A 17,579-nucleotide genomic window follows, 5' to 3' on the forward strand; every position below is an offset into this window, starting at 1 on the left:
GTGTTTTTCGCTTCAGTGCGATCGGGAGGAAGCAGCCAGGTGTACTTCATGACCTTGAACAGGAACTGCATCATGAACTGGTGAATGAACAGCTGCTCTGCTCTATCTGGAGCCAGCGGGAGATGGAAGTGCATCCAACATTCTCAGACACAATGAATGAGCATTCACAGTGTGTGTGTTTTTGTATATACATATTTAAAATATATATATATATATATAAATGCACACATACGTTGATGAAAAACTCACAACGGTAGTTTTCTTTTTTCAATTCAGATCACATTCATGGCCCAAAAATAACAATAATTTATCACCGTACTTGTCACGAGAAATCATTGATTGATCACCAATTGTTTATAGCATTTATTAGTTTCTACTGGTTTCATTCTTGTCCTTATTCCCATTACTTGGTGGACCATGCTTTCTTAAATGTTTAGTTTCTAATTGTGAAGTACTGTACATTCCTAGATGGTTCTCCAGGTATAGAAGGAGTTATTTACCAACACTGTATGTTGAAATTGAGCTGTATTACTACGTCAGTCACCAAATCATTTACAGATCTCTCCCAGTATAGCTGCCATTTGTTGTGATAACACACAGCACAGGCGTAGAAAATGCTGGTATACCCATCTGCTGTGGCTTATCTCCCGGTTGTTTCGGGGATCGCAAGAATTTCACGCAGGCTTAAAGGCCTTAGTGGGAAAGGGAAATTTGGGGCCAGCTCATCCAAAAAGAGAGTGCATCTGGGAGTTCTGCTTTTGCTCACGTCACAGTCAGTGCAGATAAGCCTTCCTTCACTTAGAAAGTCGTCATAACTGTGCAGTACTCGGTGACAGTACTGTGAAACGTCTTTGCTTCTTTTCTTCAGGCGGGGCAAAGCGGTTCGCCTCAAACTTGTATCTAACATTTTCATAGATTTACCACAAATTTGATATTTATATGTAGTGATTCTGAATTACTGGTATTCTTGATTTTGCTCTACTGTAATTATATTTCAATATATCCTGTTATTGTGAAGTCTTTGTTTGAGGAGATTGTGTTAGTGTATGTGGCTGATCGTGTTAAGCCAGTGTGATGATATCATTTAACAGCGGTTTGCTATACTCTCAAATAATCCAGTTGTTACGTGGAACTGTTCTAAACAGCACTGCACCACAGCTAATATTTGTTCTGAGCTGATAGACATGATTTTAGTGTAACAAAAGAACTCATAAGGATGGATTTCTTTATGTGTATTTTGCTGAAGGTCATGGTACTGTATGCTCTGCTGCATGGGGGATGATTACAGGTCAAAGTGTTTGATCTTGACAAATTGAGAAGACTCTTAGCCCCCAGATAACCAAACAGTCTTCTCCATTCTCTGTGTAGTGACACTGGTTTTCAGATAGAAGAGATTTTGACAGCATTAGCTAGGCCGACATAAAGCGCTAAGCTTTATATCATGAAGAGTTGCCGCAAAATTGCAAAGAGTTGTTCATAAAGAGGGAGTTGTCGCACTATAGCACATTGTGTGTCATGTGGTGCATGTCGTTTCTTCAGACGTTGATGGATTGCGAAGCCAAAAGTGATGAATACACAAAGATGAAAATGTACAATAGCTCGAGTGCATGTAAGCCATTGAACTATTATAAGCTATCAATTAATCCCCCCACCCTTTTTTTTTTTTAAAGAGTTTGTTGCCATGGCCTACATTTCATACAGAACTGTTGTCATGTGTTTTTTGGGTTTATTTTCTCAACTTGCCATGTTTACAGTTAATGCAGTGCCTTGGAGTTGGAATAACAATATTAGAAGATATTATAGGATGATTTCGAGCCTTGCCCCCAGTCTCTTATTAACCGGAAGAAGTGGCGTATATCTACTCTTGTATTGATTGTTGTCATCATGGGGCGCCGTTTGTAAAGCAGCACATGCTGAAAATTACGACATTTTCTCACATTTAGCGCCACACAGTGTTTAAAATGGTGTGAAATTTTTAGTCAACTTTTTAAAAAAAAATTTTTTATTTAACAACTTAAATATTTATTTTTAAGAAGTTTTGGACCTCAGTGTTTAAATCCAGAACTAAATATTTAATTTAAATCTCAAATTTATATCCTATATCCTGAATGTTAAATCAGGAAACGGTCAGAACTAAATATTTAGTTTAATATGCAAATTCACATGACTGGAGACCGGAAGTAACAAAATACAAGCTGGTGGAGCAGTGGCCTATACTACGAAGCCGGTTTTCTTGCGTAGCAGGGTAACTTCGAGAGTAACTTCCATCACGTGCGACCTAAGTTCGCAGCTAAGCGAGACTACGAAAGGCAGATATGTTGGAACCGAGAAGTGTTGCCATAGCAACACACGCCACACGCCAAACCTGGTCGTCTCAGAGTTAGATCTTGCTTAACCCCAGAATTCTAATTAACCACGCTAAATTTAAACAGCACTCCTCCGCGGACGTGTCCTTCTGACAATGACAGCGTACCTGGACGACCCATACGACATTGGCGCGCGGATTGTGAGGGGCTCTCTTCGGAGGGCACGGGTTTTTGGAGACCGCCAGAATCCGCTGGGGTACCCGGAAGATGTTCTCCATGAAAGATATAGATTTTCAGCTGAGGGAATTCTTTACCTGTGCCAACTGATCGAGGCGGACGACACTAATGTAACCCGCCGAAGTCAGGCCCTCACAACCACGCAGATTGTGTGCCTGTCCGTGCGCTCTTTAGCCAGGGACAATATATGTATTCCATTGGTGATGCTGAATATCTGCGTAAGAACACTGTATGCTGTGCGATTCGGAGTGGGGTATGGAAACGCTTCAAATTAATTGTTGAAATCGCTGAATGTAAACGAACGCGGAGCTTTGCTCTCATACAAGAAATATATCTAACAAACTTTTCCAGCATTATTTCGTTGTGTAAATGCATTTATGATAATCATAGAAATATGTAGACTATTTAAACATTGAGAAAACTTGTGTTTTTTTCTGCCAACTCGAAGAGATTAAATGTCAAATCCACTGATAGGACAGACGCACAAATATAAAAGATATAAATGTTTATTGAATATGCATCTTACAGTCTTGTTTAACTGTGAAAATTCGTTACAAAAGACGGGCTTTAATTTACGCAACAACACATTGCATTCCCGTATTTCCTTCTTCACCTGAGTCCTCACAAATATAACATAAAATTTTGGGGGGTGGGATGGAGCGGGAGTCGGGCTTATTTTACGTAAATATGTCGAAGTATGATGCTAGTCTGTCAGTCAATGTGGCGTCCGCCATATGTAAACAGAGCTTTTCCGGTTAAAATTCTTGTGAATAAATGCTTGTGAATAAACGCGCAAACCCCTGAATTCTTTACAGATATGGACGTAAACAATCTCGATTCTTGGTTAAAAGCAACAAAAAAAAAAAAAATGCAGTTAGCATTTATTTTATGTAAATATGTCGAAGTATGATGCTAGTCTGTCAGTCAATTTGGTGGACTGGCGGCCGCCATAGGTAAACAGAGCTTTTCCGGTGAGAATTCTTGTGAATAAATGCTTAAATAAATTGTTCATAGATATGGTTGTAAAACACTCTTTTCTTGATTAAAAGCAAAAAACCATGCAGGTACCATTTATTTTGCGTAAAAATTGCGAACTATGAGGCTAGTCAGTAAATTAGCGGCTGGCATATGTAAACAGCTTTTTCCGCTGAAAATTCTTGTGAAAAAAAATGCTTAAATCCCTGAATTCTTTATAGATATGGACGTAAACCTTGTTAATAGAGCAAAAACCCGGGCAGTAAGCATTTATTTTACGTAAATATTGCGAAGTATAATGCCAATGCTGTAGCGGCTAATTTCTTCTATTGATATTTTTTCACAAAGTTTCAAAATGCATGCATGGTCCGAAAAATAAAATAATTACCTTGAATCCTTGAACAAACCACTCCTGAGACAATCCCTTCTGTCTGTATGCGTACAGCTTTCGTACTTTTTCATCCTAAATTGGCCATTGGATCCCTGCATGTGCTGACTAACTGCGACTGACTGCGAATAACTGAACTGATTTAAAAATAAATTGAAATACCTGTGCTTGGCCTCAAATGATATTTAAAAAAGAAAATGAGGATCTAAGTACAACAAAAGAATATTTGGCTAACTTGCAAATCAAAAGTCCGCTAGCTTAAATGCTATAAAATGCTAACTTTTTTTTTTTTCGTTCACACATATTGCAAATCAAAAGGCCGCTAGCTTGAATGCTATAAAATGCTATATTCCCACAAAACACTGCTAAATATACTTAAATACACTATGCTAAAAAGGAATGCATAAACAAACATATTAGCTTGCGGTTTTTTCTGCCAACTTGAAGAGATTAAATGTCAAATCCACTGATAGGACAGACGCACAAATATAAAAGATATAAATGTTTATTGAATATGCATCTTAGTCTTGTTTAACTGTGAAAATTCGTTACAAAAGACAGGCTTTAATTTACGCAACAATGCGTGGCATTCCCGTATTTCCTTCTTCTCCCGAGTCCTCTGAAATATATAACATAAAATTTTGGGGGCTTGGGGGGGGGGGTCGGGCTCGGGCCTGCAAATCAAGTTAATTGATCAGGCTCGGGTCGGGCTGGATTTTTTTAGGCCCAAACTAAAAAAAAAGGACATACGTATTCATACAGTCAATGGGACTAAACATACAATCATCCTGCTTCATGTGGTGATGCGCAATAAATTATTTCTTACTGTTAACGTACCAAATCTTATTTTATTGTCCTGACAGAAGGCTTTATTTCTTTTCATGGACATAAGTAAACTGGCATATTGACGCATTCACAAATCACACGATCTGCAAATTTGCTGTCAACAGACCAGTCGTGCTCTACTCGCCGAAGCGGTGTTGGATTTCGCGGTGAGGGTGGATTTTTAATTCCTCATAACTCCGCATGATCATCGCGCATTCCTCCTCCGTGAAGTAAGTTGCCCGTGCCATCGTCACAAGTAGTGTTTGACTCTGGTCTCCGCCCCCTTTTATGTGAACGCGCAGTAACTCTGACTGGGTTGATGCAGGTTCGACTAATCAACCTCATAATCAGCGTCGTTGCACCGATTGACCACAAACTAGACAACCAGGTTTTGTCAACTCCGGTTACCCACTGGTAAACTGGATTACTTCTGGGGAGTTCGTAGTATTGGCCACAGCTCAGACTGTCTGTTTACGTTGCTTGAAAATGAATAAAACCTACTCAACGGTGACAGTCTGCGATAATAACAATATATAGGTGAAATACATATTTAGGCGAATCTATTTAAAGAGTATTTTGTGTGCTCCAGCTTTTATTTTGTTACTTCTGGTCTCCAGTCATGTGGATTTGCATATTAAACTAAATATTTAGTTCCAACCGTTTCCAGATTTATTATTAGGATATAGGATATAAATTTAAGATTGAAATTAAATATTTATTTCTGGATTTAAACATTCAGGTCCAAAACTTCTTATTTAAAAATTGATATTTAGGTTGCTAAATAATGTTGTAAATGTGCAAAAAAAGGTGACTCTAAAAATTTTAACACGTTTTCAACACTGTGTGTTACTAAATGTGCAAAAATGTCGTCATTTTCAGCATGTGCTGCTTTACAAACGGCGCCCCATATGTCATCTACCCCTTAAAGTGCACTTAAATCATTTGAAAACAGGATTATTCGATGAGTAATCAATCTGAAATTGGCAATAACAAAGTGATAAATGTTCAGTTATTCCCTTGAAAACTTTGGGGAATTTCAAGAGTGGGAGCCAGCATAGAGCAAAGCCATACTTGTAAAATGTGTTTAGTGACATCCGCTCAGACAGTATATTGTCACAACGATGATAAGGTAATGTAAGTAATGGGGAAAGTAGCTGGACTATATTTAGAGTAGTTTATTTTATAAAAAGAAATATATATATATGTAAATTAGTCTGAGAAATAGTGAATGTACATCCGTCTAATAGAGATTTGTATTCTATAAAAACGTGTGCCGCTCTATTAGTCTAAGCACAATGTGAAACGATATATTTTCTCAGTTGGTCGTCAGGTATGAACAAGTCAATTGTGTGGGTGTGGATTAGGTCATGTTGGTAGATAGGATAGGACGCTCAAGGTGACTTGTGAGGTGTTGCACACCCTTTGTAATGTGCCCAGGCAGTGATAGAAACAAACAACAAAACATCGCTTGAGGGCTCTTGCTTTAGAAGTAGAAATGTCATCAATCATCCAGTTCATCTACAGCTTCATTCGGAGAGATTTTTCTCTAAAATCAGTACACTGTGGCATAACACACTCCGCCTGGTATTCTGCACAAATGACCACAGGTGACAGTTTGAAGATTCACTAGAGACATAATAGAAAGAAGATCCCAAGTGGGTGTCAAGGACTTTAAAATTCTTCACAACAAACTTATTTACGGTAGTCTTTTATCTGATGCATGTCAAAGCACAGTGTAAAATCCAGTTTCCTGGAATAATTCAGGCTTCCTGATTAACGTTTTTTTCTTTTTTTTTTTTTACATGAAATATGAGCGCTATTGAAAAATTCAGGGTCGCACAATACAAATTAGAGGTCGACCGATATGGGATTTTCAAATGCTGATACCGATATCTAAAAAAAGATATCAGCCGATTGCCGATATACATAAGTCAATTTTGTAAGCAGATATTTGAGACCACTAATTTTTTTCTAAACGCATGTACGTAGATTATGAGAGGCAGTTTTAAAAAAAATTGCTTCAGATTCACAATGACCTGAGATTAAAAGGATTAATTCGGTCTAGTGCCACCAAACCAACGAACGCAGTACTTCTTTTTATCATTACAGTGATCCCTCGCTACTTTGCGCTTAAAACTTCGGACCCTCAGTCCATCGCGGATTTTCTTTCATTTAACAAAGAAATAAATACAGATGAGCTGTCCCAATCCGATCACATAGTCTCTCACTCTCCCTCCTGCCGCTTTTCTTGGTCAGGCAGTACACTGAAGTTGCTTATTCAAGTTAACGATGATTGAAAGACGTTAAGTTTTGGTCTTGCCAAAACGTGAAAACACCGTATGTGTCAATCATCATGTAGTTGTTAAACAGTTGCTGTGGCAACTCATTGTGTGTAAGTGAACAGCTTGAGTGGATTTGAGTGGACTCACTCAATGAAGCATTTAATAAAAACAAGCATTTTCTACTTTATTCTTATTTAAAAATAATTCGGTGGGACAATGATATGTTTAAAACTTAATTATTACATTTGAAGTACTTAACTCATTCACTCCCAGCCATTTTCACCGGAGCAAGGCCTTCGCTCCTGGCCGTTTTACTGGATTTTGACTGATTTTGCAACGCCCACAGAAAATTCTGTTCTATAGCTATATAAACATGGAACCCACCAAAAGAAAGATTAGACTAAGACTAAGTAAGTTCATATTTTTTTCCATTCTTTAGAAATCAGCATTAGAAAATAGCTTAGTTTGAGCGATTTTCCAATTTCTGATGAAAAAATGGAGAAAATGAGCTTTTTCTAAACGCATACATTTCAAACATAACTATGACTTTAACGCAGCTATTTTTTGCTTTAGTTATATCCCAAACATCTGAATAATGTTTTCATTTTACAAAATAACAAACAACCAGACAAATAGAGCTTTTGATAGGAAAGTAACTATTTATTCACACATAACTGAGAGATGACGCTTGGTGGCCGCGACAGCGGGTTAAACTTTTCCCTCATTGCCGCCTGTCTTGTAAAGATGGATTTTTTTTTTTTGTCTTTGGTTTGTGGTGACCACTGCCTCGTTTGCCTGGCGAACTTGTGTTCCTGGGGGGGAAGTGGTTTGGCCGTGCGCGTTTCCGTGCGGGACACTGGAGGGTGCAGGGGACACTAGCGGCGAACCTGCAGAGCGGGCTCTGCTAGGCGAGCAGCACGGTCACAACTACGCTGTACTGGTTGAATCGGGTTGGGGGGGTCTTACCAAATGCGCTACTTCCCTCCAGTGGCCAGTTTTATTGCTTTCAAATGGGTTATGAGTCGTGTGCATTCTATCTAAGATACATGGGAACCTGTAGATGGCGATTGTGGAAAAAAAAAACGTAAAAGATGTATAAATGCGTTTTTGGGACACTGAAGCAATTAAAAATAGAACGTATTGATACGTTTTTGGGAGCAAATGAGTTAAAAACCATTTATTGATATATGTATACTAAGGGTGTCAAACAATTAAAATTTTTAATCGAGTTAATTACAGTTTAAAAATTAATTAATCGCAATTCAAACCATCTCTAAAATATGCCATATTTTTCTGTAAATTATTGTTGGACTGGAAAGACACAAAATGGATATATACATTCAACATACGGTACATACGTACTGTATTTCTTTATTATAACAATAAATCAACAAGATGGCATTACCATTATTAACATTCTGTTAAAGCGATCCATGGATAGAAAGACTTGTAGTTCTTAAAAGATAAATGTTAGCACAAGTTATAGAATTTTTTTTATCAAAACCCCTCTTCATGTTTTCGTTTTAATAACATTTGTAAAATGTTCAATCAAAAAATAAACTAGTAGCCCGCCACTGTTGATGTCAATAATTACTTACACAATGCTCATGGGTGCTGAAGCCTATAAAATCAGTCGCACCCAAGCGCCAGCAGAGGGCGGCAAAACTCCGAAAAACACAACAAGTACACCTTTCACTGTGCTCTCATTTTAATCTGTTTGAGCGGGGCATTTGTGCATTAATTGCGTCAAATATTTTAACAGGATTAATTTAAAAAATTAATTACCGCTCGTTAACGCGATAATTTTGACAGCCCTAATGTATACATACAGTATATATAAATGTGGTTTTAATTATACATTGGGGAAAAAAAGTGAAAAAACATGTCTTATACGTATGTATTTCTTTCCAATGCTAAATAATGCTGAATAAATACATTGAACACACACACACACACACACACAAAAAGGGGGGGGGGGGGCGTGCTACTTCGTGGTTTTTCACTTATTGCGGCGGGTTCGGGTCCCCATTAACCGCGAAAAACTAGGGATCACTGTATACACGTTATTGTTATTTTTAAATAGTTAAACCCACCAGGACGTCACGATGAGATGTAAACAAGTGAGAGTTTAAGAGGATGCGCGCCATGTTAAAGCTAATGCTAACGTAAATGTTACTCTTACAATCCTAGTTGCATTTAGAGTGTAAGGATAACTCTGTAAACTCCTTAAAAGGGTAAAGTAACATTACATATTCTCTCATGCAAGATAAAAAAAAAAATCATACAATATTTAAAAAACAAGCCTGAAGCTTCCTGTAGCAGCCTAGCTTAGTCTGACTGCAGCCCAGAGCCAAGTGACAGCCACTACAAACCATGCCTCATTGAAACCACACCCCCTACAAACCACGCCTGCTGTTAGTACGGTAGCGCCAAGAATTTGTTTACTATGTGACGTTCAAAGGGTTTTTGGAACAACAGGCCCTTGCTCAATTCCTTACCCTAAAAATAAGATATTGCAGACACGGGCGTGCGTTAGCATAACTAGATTGTAACCTTTGCTATGTTTGGAAGTCATTTATTGTGGTGAATCAACCGTTAAAGTGGTTAAAATTGCTCCCGTTATTGAATTATTGATTTATTTCCCTTCCGTCTACTTTTGACATATGAAAGTGTCAAAAGTTTCAGCATTTAAACCAACATTAGGTAACTTTTCAACCTTTATAAAATATTTTATAAAGATTATATTTGTAATGATATGTCGAATGACAACTAGCTGAATGCCACCTCTATTATATCTTGAGGGGGTCTGTATTGTTTTCACCGGCACAAATTAACTTTGAGGAGGGTGGTAGGAACCCTGCCACAAAAAAAATACTACAAATGTGCCAACTGCTTTACGGCATACGTCGCTTCCCCTTTCATGATAAAGATTGAAGTCGATGCAAATTCTTTAGTGCAAATTCTGCAACGATGGCAGAAAGGATACTCAAGAATAAACATTGGCCCGGCTTCCACTCGCTGGTGCGACACTCCCCTCAACAGAACTCGTCAGTGCTTACGAGTTCGGGTGGGTGAGGTGTTTCGCCACACGGTTGCTAACTGTCATATGCTATTATTTATCCACAACTGAATTCATTACCTTATTACTATTCATCCTTCACACAGCCAGTGGAAACAGAAATGTCGTTTATTCCATCTGCAGACGACCGGGAGATCATGATTTTACCACACTGTGCGGATGTGCGCTGGTCCTCATGGGAAACGCAGTCTTACTTAAGGCAAAACACTACCGCTTTTGTCCACCGGTGTCGCTAATATCGATCAAAACTGAAAGGTTACCTAGTGGCGCTTTCAGGATAGATTCAAGATTTTGTCGATTTAGGAGAATTTGAGATAAAAAGTTACTCATCTTAGGTTTGCTACATAAGAGCCTGTCTGAGAAGTCTCCTGCTTTGAGATGGCGGCTGTTTACTAACGCTGCAGAATCTGTCATTTCGCATCTATTTGTGTATGGCGGAAAACACTCAGGTGACTTAAAGTTCCGCTCCAAGACCCCCAATTTGGCCAAATTTCAAAATTGTCTGATATGCACGTGTGATACATCATTGGAAAGCTTAAAATCTCAATTGTCTGGGGGGGGAAACATTTTGAACAGGAGGGCATTTAAAAAAAAAAAAAGAGAAAAAACCTTCATTGGAGGTGAGAGCATGAGATAGCATAATTAAAGACGCCATGATTTTAACAAGATATTATCCCATACTTATCTTGTTTTTATCCAAGAGCTCCATGTAGCATGTATCACAGAGTGTCAAGACCAGTGTTGTTAATCTTACTGAAAAAAAGTAATTAATTAAAGTTACAAATTACTTCTCCCAAAAAGTAATTGCGTTAATAACTCAATTACCTGAATGTAAGAGTAATTAGTTACTTGGCAAAGTAATTGGTGATAATTACTTTTTTTTTTTTGTTCCCTCAAAAAAAAAAAAAAAAAAAAATTTTGGCCACACTATGTGAAGTTTTTTGTGGAGGTTTTTGGTACAATTGGCCCGAGCCCAATTCTTTACCCTAATTTACCCTTTACCCTGAATCAACTGTTAAAAGTTGTTAAAATTGCTCCCATTATTGCATTAGTTCCCTTCTCTCTACTTTCGACATATGAAAGTTTTAAAACTGTTTCATCATTTAAAGATGGATTCAAGTCAAGATTTTGCCGATTTAGAAGTATTTTAGATAAAAAGTTACTTAGGTTCGCTAGGAAGGTTCTCTACAACAGAGCCGTCCTAAAAAGCCTACTGCTTTAAGATGGCGGCTGTCTACTAACGCATTTAGTGCCATGTCTGTCATTTTGCATCTAGTTATATCTATGTACAGTACATGTGATATCTACCATGTCTACCATATCTACCATAACATGCGGGCGTAGTTTGAAGGCTATCGGGTACAACATGTATTATTGGAGCTACCTAGCATCGCGTTTGCTCGGCGTCACAACTTTCTTGCCTCCTCCCCGCTCCTGCTCTGCTCTGTCGTCTCGGTGAGTCCGTCTCCCCCAGACTTTTCGACCAATATAGTAACGCATAGTAACGCATGCCTTTCCGTCCTCAGTAACGGTAACGGCGTTGCCAAGATGAGAAAAGTAATTAATTAGATTACCCACTACTGAAAAAAATAACGCCGTTAGTAACGCCGTTATATTGTAACGCCGTTATTAACAACACTGGTCAAGACATAGATGTGAATGGCCACAGCCGGATTTTTGGGGGATTTTATGGGTATGGGATTTTTATGGGATTTTATATGGTAATATAACAAGGGTCGCGATACAGAAATCGCAGACATCAAGGAGTGGTGGAGATGTTCTTTTTCATATATTTACCCTTTCAAACTTTTTTTTTTTCAATTTGTCTTTGGATCGATTATTTATCCAACATATTGGGGAAAATGTGACAGTAACAAAAAAAATACAATTAAGCAATAGTTATGAGGTAGATATCTGTGACTTATTTACAGACACCATTTATTCCATTGTGACGTAATTTGTTTAAAAGTTCAAGATTACGAGTGAATAATTTAATTTATTTTTTTTTTTAATGAAATATTAGACATCAATTCATGATTCTAAGCTAAAAATCACATACATTATGAATCATAAATATAATTACTTCTTTTTATGGCTAGGTTGAAACAAAAGCGGTTGCGCGACGTCTGTAAATGGGAGTTTTCAGGGTCAAACTGACAAATTAAAAATAGTTCGGAGGTTTAGTGCGCCATGAATCTGCTATGGCAGCATATAGACATATTGTTCTATCAAACACAACAGTTCTTGGCTTAAAATACAGCAGTTTATTTTAAAGAGGGGTGCAAGAGCAGAAACTGCTTCTTCAGTCTTGTCTGTGTTTTCTGCCATATACATGTGATATCTCAGACGCTACCACCATAGCATCATGTGGGCGTAGTATGTCGGGACGTGGTTTGTAGTAGGCATGATTTGTAGCGGCTGACACTTGGCTATTAGCTGCAGTCAAGTATTGTTACTTCAAGCTGCTGGGGGTTCCTTCCGGGGTCCTACCGTCAGTTAGCGCCGGCCACAGTTGACCACACAGATACCTTGGAGTGGGAACCTCTTTGTACCTCATGATACGATACGATTTGCGATACAAAGCTCACGATAACGATGATCTGACGATATGGCGATACAACGATTATCGATACATTGGTCAGGAAATCATTCTAGGATATACTACAAACAACTAATAAACAGAAAAACAAGCTTTTGCTGTGAATTGGAATGAGTTTATCACTAGTAGACGTCCAATCCGTTTGAACTGCCATCCCTCCCACTTCAAACGGATTGAAAGCCTATGACCAGTAGTTGCAGCCAATGCCAGGCAATGAGGTAATTTTGGGATATTTAAGGTCATGTACCTGATGATTTTCAGTTACTTCCTGTTGATTTGGGGGTATTTTATGGGTCTCTCCCTGTTTATTTAGAGTTACAGAACAGGAAATGGCCTGGGAATCATCCAAATAAATAGGCAGTGACTCAAACTCAACAGAAAATGACCTGTAAATACCCTAAAATGAACAGCAAGTGACCTGGAAATGCCCTGAAAATCGGGACAGAATGACTGTGACTCTGGTTTCGAATGAACGAACATTCCCAGTCTATAAGGATTGGGCGTCGAGCACCGTCAATGCAGCCTTAGAGTTAACTGAGACACTATTATGGTGGAAGATTTTGGTAGCAACTTTTTGGTTCCTTTTTATTATAAATTTTTTAAGACATTGACACCGCTTTAAAACGGTATCTCGATTCTTGGCAGGAGCATATCAATAACCTTTTGGGATACAAAGTATCACGATATATCACCATTTCAATATTTTGTCACACAACTACGAGATACCTGATCAAAATTGTTTTTTTGCGGGGGAGGGGAGTCCATATATCGGTCAACCTCTAATACAAATTGACTCACCAAGTAATTTTATTTACATTTACAGTCAGGAGCTGAAGTTTTTCAATAACCCAAAATATTTGTCGGCTAATTTACTGGTCTCACATGCGGTAGTAGATGAAAAATTTACTTGCACTTTGTGAAATTTAAAAGGCAGTCTGTTATTGTATAATTTTGTCTATATTCAGAGAAGTAAGTGTTCAGGTCGCACTTTATTTGTCTGTATTGTTATCAAATGTCATTCAGTAGTTGTTCAACTGATTAATTCTCATCACTAAAACCTGATGTTGTGTGGATTCCTTTATTTTTTTGGGAGGTAGGGGGTGCCGCCCCTAGGCATACAATGTCTGGCCGTGCAGTTCGTTTTTTGAAGTTCCATTTTGTTTACAAAAACCATCTCAAAAAAAGAAATCTATCTTAATTGTTAACATTTTAGTGAAATGATTACATTGCTTCTTCATCTGCAGCTAGCTCTTAATTGATTTAGTTCATCGCTAAGTGGCACCGGACTGGGTCGTCATGTCCCTTCAGATACATGCCAAGAGCCTTCAAAGCTTGACATGAGCGGTAAGACTGTTTCTGGGTAATTAGGATGCATGAACGTGTGAGAACAAGCAATAGAAGCATTTGATCAATTCATCCCAGTGTGGGCTTCAGGAAGTGAATAGTTAGCAGCCAGGATGTTGGCTGGTTGGTGAATCACTCATTATGAATATTACTTGTTCCTACAAAGTATAGAATTTAAAAAAAAAAAAAAAATCTTTCGTTGCATTGAGGAGATTCTGGCTTTTCTGTGTTAACTTCACACAATCAGCTGTGATGCGCAATCTTTTACTATTACAGAATCCCTCATTTTCTTTGAGTCAGTGATAAATGGATTGAAGCTCATAATTTACAGGAGCTTGTGAAGCCAACGGAAAACCGGACATTTGAACATTAAACCTTTTTTTTTTTTTTTTTTTTTAATGGCGGTAAACATTGCAGTGTTTTAGTTTGCAGATGTTTCTTATTTGTGAGAGGTTAACTCCAGAGTGTATTTCATAAGCGCTTTAAAACTTTCAAATGATTGTGTTCATGTCTAATGCAGAATAAAAATCTATTCATCTCACGTATGGCTCATTTTATTGTACTTAATTTAAGTTGTTCTGAAAACGTCTCTGATTGACAGACAAGTGCGCTTTGGTATTTTTGCCACATGGTGGCGCTGCTGATGACCCACTAACAGTTTGAAACAGATGCATGCCAATTGCAACCTATTCTAATCTAAAATATGTTATAGTTACAGGATTCTGATTTATGACCAAAAGCGGTTTGAAATATAAATATTCAGTTTCATCTAAAGAAAAAACATCGTCATTACGCTCAAATTTTGTATCATTCCATGACTTCAAATTTGGTTCTTTCAAGCGCCACTTATTAGAACTTGGGGTTTTCCCCACATTCACATGTGATGACATTTATGACACATTGCACTACTGTGCAAGTTAGCTGTTCCATTTAAACTACATCTAAAAATAAAAGAGCTTCTCACATTTCTGCATAAAATCACCATAAAAATCATAAAAATCACACAGATGTAAAAACAGTGTCTGTTTTAACTAAAACCGCCCAAACATTAATAGGTTTTCATATTTTAATGAAGATAGTATGCAAACAATGACAAAAGGGGGAAAATAAGTATGTGAACCATCATATTTAATATTTGTTGGCCCCCCACTTTGGCAGCAATAACTTCAACCAGACGCTTCCTGTAGCTGCAGATCAGTCTGACACATCGATCAGGACTATTCTTGGCCCATTCTTTTCTACAAAACTGCTGTAGTTCTGTCAGATTCCTGGGATGTCTGGCATGAATCGCTGTCTTGGGTCATGCCACAGCATCTCAATGGAATTCAAGTCTGGACTTTGACTTGGCCACTCCACAACGTGTATTTTGTTCTTCTGAAACCATTCTGAAGTTGATTTACTTCTGTTTTGGATCATTGTTTTGTTGCAGCATCCATCCTCTTTTTAACTTCAACTGTCTGACAGACGGCCTCAGGTTTTCCTGCAAAACATCCTGATTAACTTTTGAATTCATTTTTCCATTAATGATTGCAAGTTGTCCAGGCCCGGAGGCAGCAAAACAGCCCCAAATCATGATTCTCCCTCCACCATGCATCATGGTGGGGATGAAGAGTTGATGTTGGTGTGCGGTTCCATTTTTCCTCCACATATGACCTTGTGTGTTACTCCCAAACAATTCAACTTTGGTTTCATCAGTCCAGAAAATATTTTGCCAAAACCTCTGTGGAGGTTGCAAGTGCCTTTTTGCGAACATTAAACGAGCAACAAGGGTTTTTTTTAGACAGCAGTGGCTTCCTCCGTGGAGTCCTCCCATGAGGACCATTCTTGGCCATAGTTTTACATATGGTTGATGTGTGCACAAAGGTATTGGACTGTGCCAGTGATTTCTGTAAGTCTTTAGCAGAGACTCTAGGGTTCTTTTTTACCTCTGAGTATTCTGCGCTGAACTCTTGGCGTCCTCTGTGTGATTTTGACAAAGATCAGATCACATTAGATGGTGATTTTATGCAGAAATGTGAGAAATTCCAAAAAGTTCAGATACTTTTTCCTACCACAGTAAACATCACAAATATTTTTGCATCATCTGTGCTTAAGAAGACTCAATTCACTGGCAGGAGAGGCTATTGTTTATTCATATGTACAATTTGACCATCATGATCACCAGATTAAAGCGTGAAGGCTGCTTACTGTTTCATTCAGACTCCTCTTAATGCATTTTTTTGAAATCTGTTTTGCCACGTTCACCCCTTAATAATAGTCTAGTATTAATCCTTAAGGTGTATCTGAGGCACACGGAGAGAACATGAAGAAATTAAAAGTAAAAAAAAAAAAAAATGCAGAGTATGGAGCATATAGCTATAAAAACCTTCTAAAACATGTTTTTGTTCGAGGATCTGTGTATTTTTTTCCTCTTCATCTTACCCCCCTTGGTAACAGTTTACCCTATGATTCCTTTCCGCGTTCTCCCCCCACCCCCCGAAAGCATCACTGCAACACAAGTGGCACTGAGACAGAAAGTACATGGATACAGTTGGATTTGTCTTGAGTGCATTTTGGACTTCACTGTAAACAAAGACAGAATTGTCCAATGGTGTCTTCTGAGCAGTGTCTCACTGGAGGGGAAGTGTATTTGTGTGTGTGTATCATTTGAAAAGGCTTCAGGTCATGGTTGTGTATTTTTGTATTAATCCAAGAAAGCTAAAGATTTAACATGTATTTGGTCACATTGTGTGTTTTTTTTTTTAATTTGTACGATGTGTGTGTGTGTGTGTGTGTGTTTGAGTGTTGCCTTTCAGCTGCATTTGTGCACTTCAATCAGCTGAAGGTAGCACGTGTGATTGGTGTAAACTAAGTTGTCATACTATGTCTTATGTACACGTGTTACACTTTGCCGGACCTTACATATTAGTCCAAACATTTGTGTTCCAAGAAGCATGTCTGTGTATGTGGGTGCCGTTCTTCAATTCCAGATCTTGAGGAAGCTGTCCCAGGACCCGGTGGATACAGCCATGCCATCATCAGTCACACCCAGGCAGCTCACACGATTGTCATGGCCGGCCAAGACTCCTGGAGGAGGGTCGGCGTGGACAAAAGAAGACTTGTTAATGTTCAAATGTTTTGCTCTCCAGACTAGAGTTAAGACGTCTTAAGCCCACATAGAACACAGCGGGCCTTGTGTTTCACGTTACTTCACAATGTGACAACACAACAACGCCGTCAATGTGTAAATATGAAAGCCTTCATTGTTTGAAGTCAAACTATCAACTGCTATTTGGCCTAAATAATTTACCTAATGTGATGATTTTTAGGACATGATTTCATACTTCATTTCCTTACATCCGATTTTTGGTAGTAGTATCTTCATTTATTTTGCTTGCAATGAAAAAACACAAAAGAGAATGGGGGGAAAAAAATATTATTTTACACAAAACTCCAGAAATAGGCTGAACAAAAGTATTGGCACCCTCAGCCTAATACTTGGTAGCACAACCTTGAGACAAAATAACTGCGAACAACCGCTTCCGGTATCCTTCATTGAGTTTCT

General features: G+C 38.3%; 2 protein-coding genes across 6 annotated transcripts in view; one reads left to right on the top strand and one right to left on the bottom strand.

Annotated features, from left to right (window-relative positions):
• Positions 1 to 14,576, top strand: part of mink1 (misshapen-like kinase 1) — a 79,184-nt gene extending 64,608 nt beyond the window's left edge. For all 5 annotated transcript variants that reach the window (XM_057821946.1, XM_057821947.1, XM_057821949.1 and 2 more), the window contains one exon: positions 1 to 14,576. In XM_057821946.1, the coding sequence (XP_057677929.1) occupies positions 1 to 84 (84 nt within the window). In that variant the 3' untranslated portion in view covers positions 85 to 14,576.
• Positions 14,412 to 17,579, bottom strand: part of gnb2 (guanine nucleotide binding protein (G protein), beta polypeptide 2) — a 21,472-nt gene continuing 18,304 nt past the window's right edge. Inside the window, exon 10 of the mRNA XM_057821952.1 lies at positions 14,412 to 17,101. Coding sequence (XP_057677935.1) covers positions 16,995 to 17,101 — 107 coding nt within the window. The 3' untranslated portion in view covers positions 14,412 to 16,994. The remainder of the gene's footprint in view (positions 17,102 to 17,579) is intronic.

This window comes from Corythoichthys intestinalis, chromosome 18 (genome assembly GCF_030265065.1).
Source record: "Corythoichthys intestinalis isolate RoL2023-P3 chromosome 18, ASM3026506v1, whole genome shotgun sequence".
Lineage (NCBI taxonomy): Eukaryota > Metazoa > Chordata > Actinopteri > Syngnathiformes > Syngnathidae > Corythoichthys > Corythoichthys intestinalis.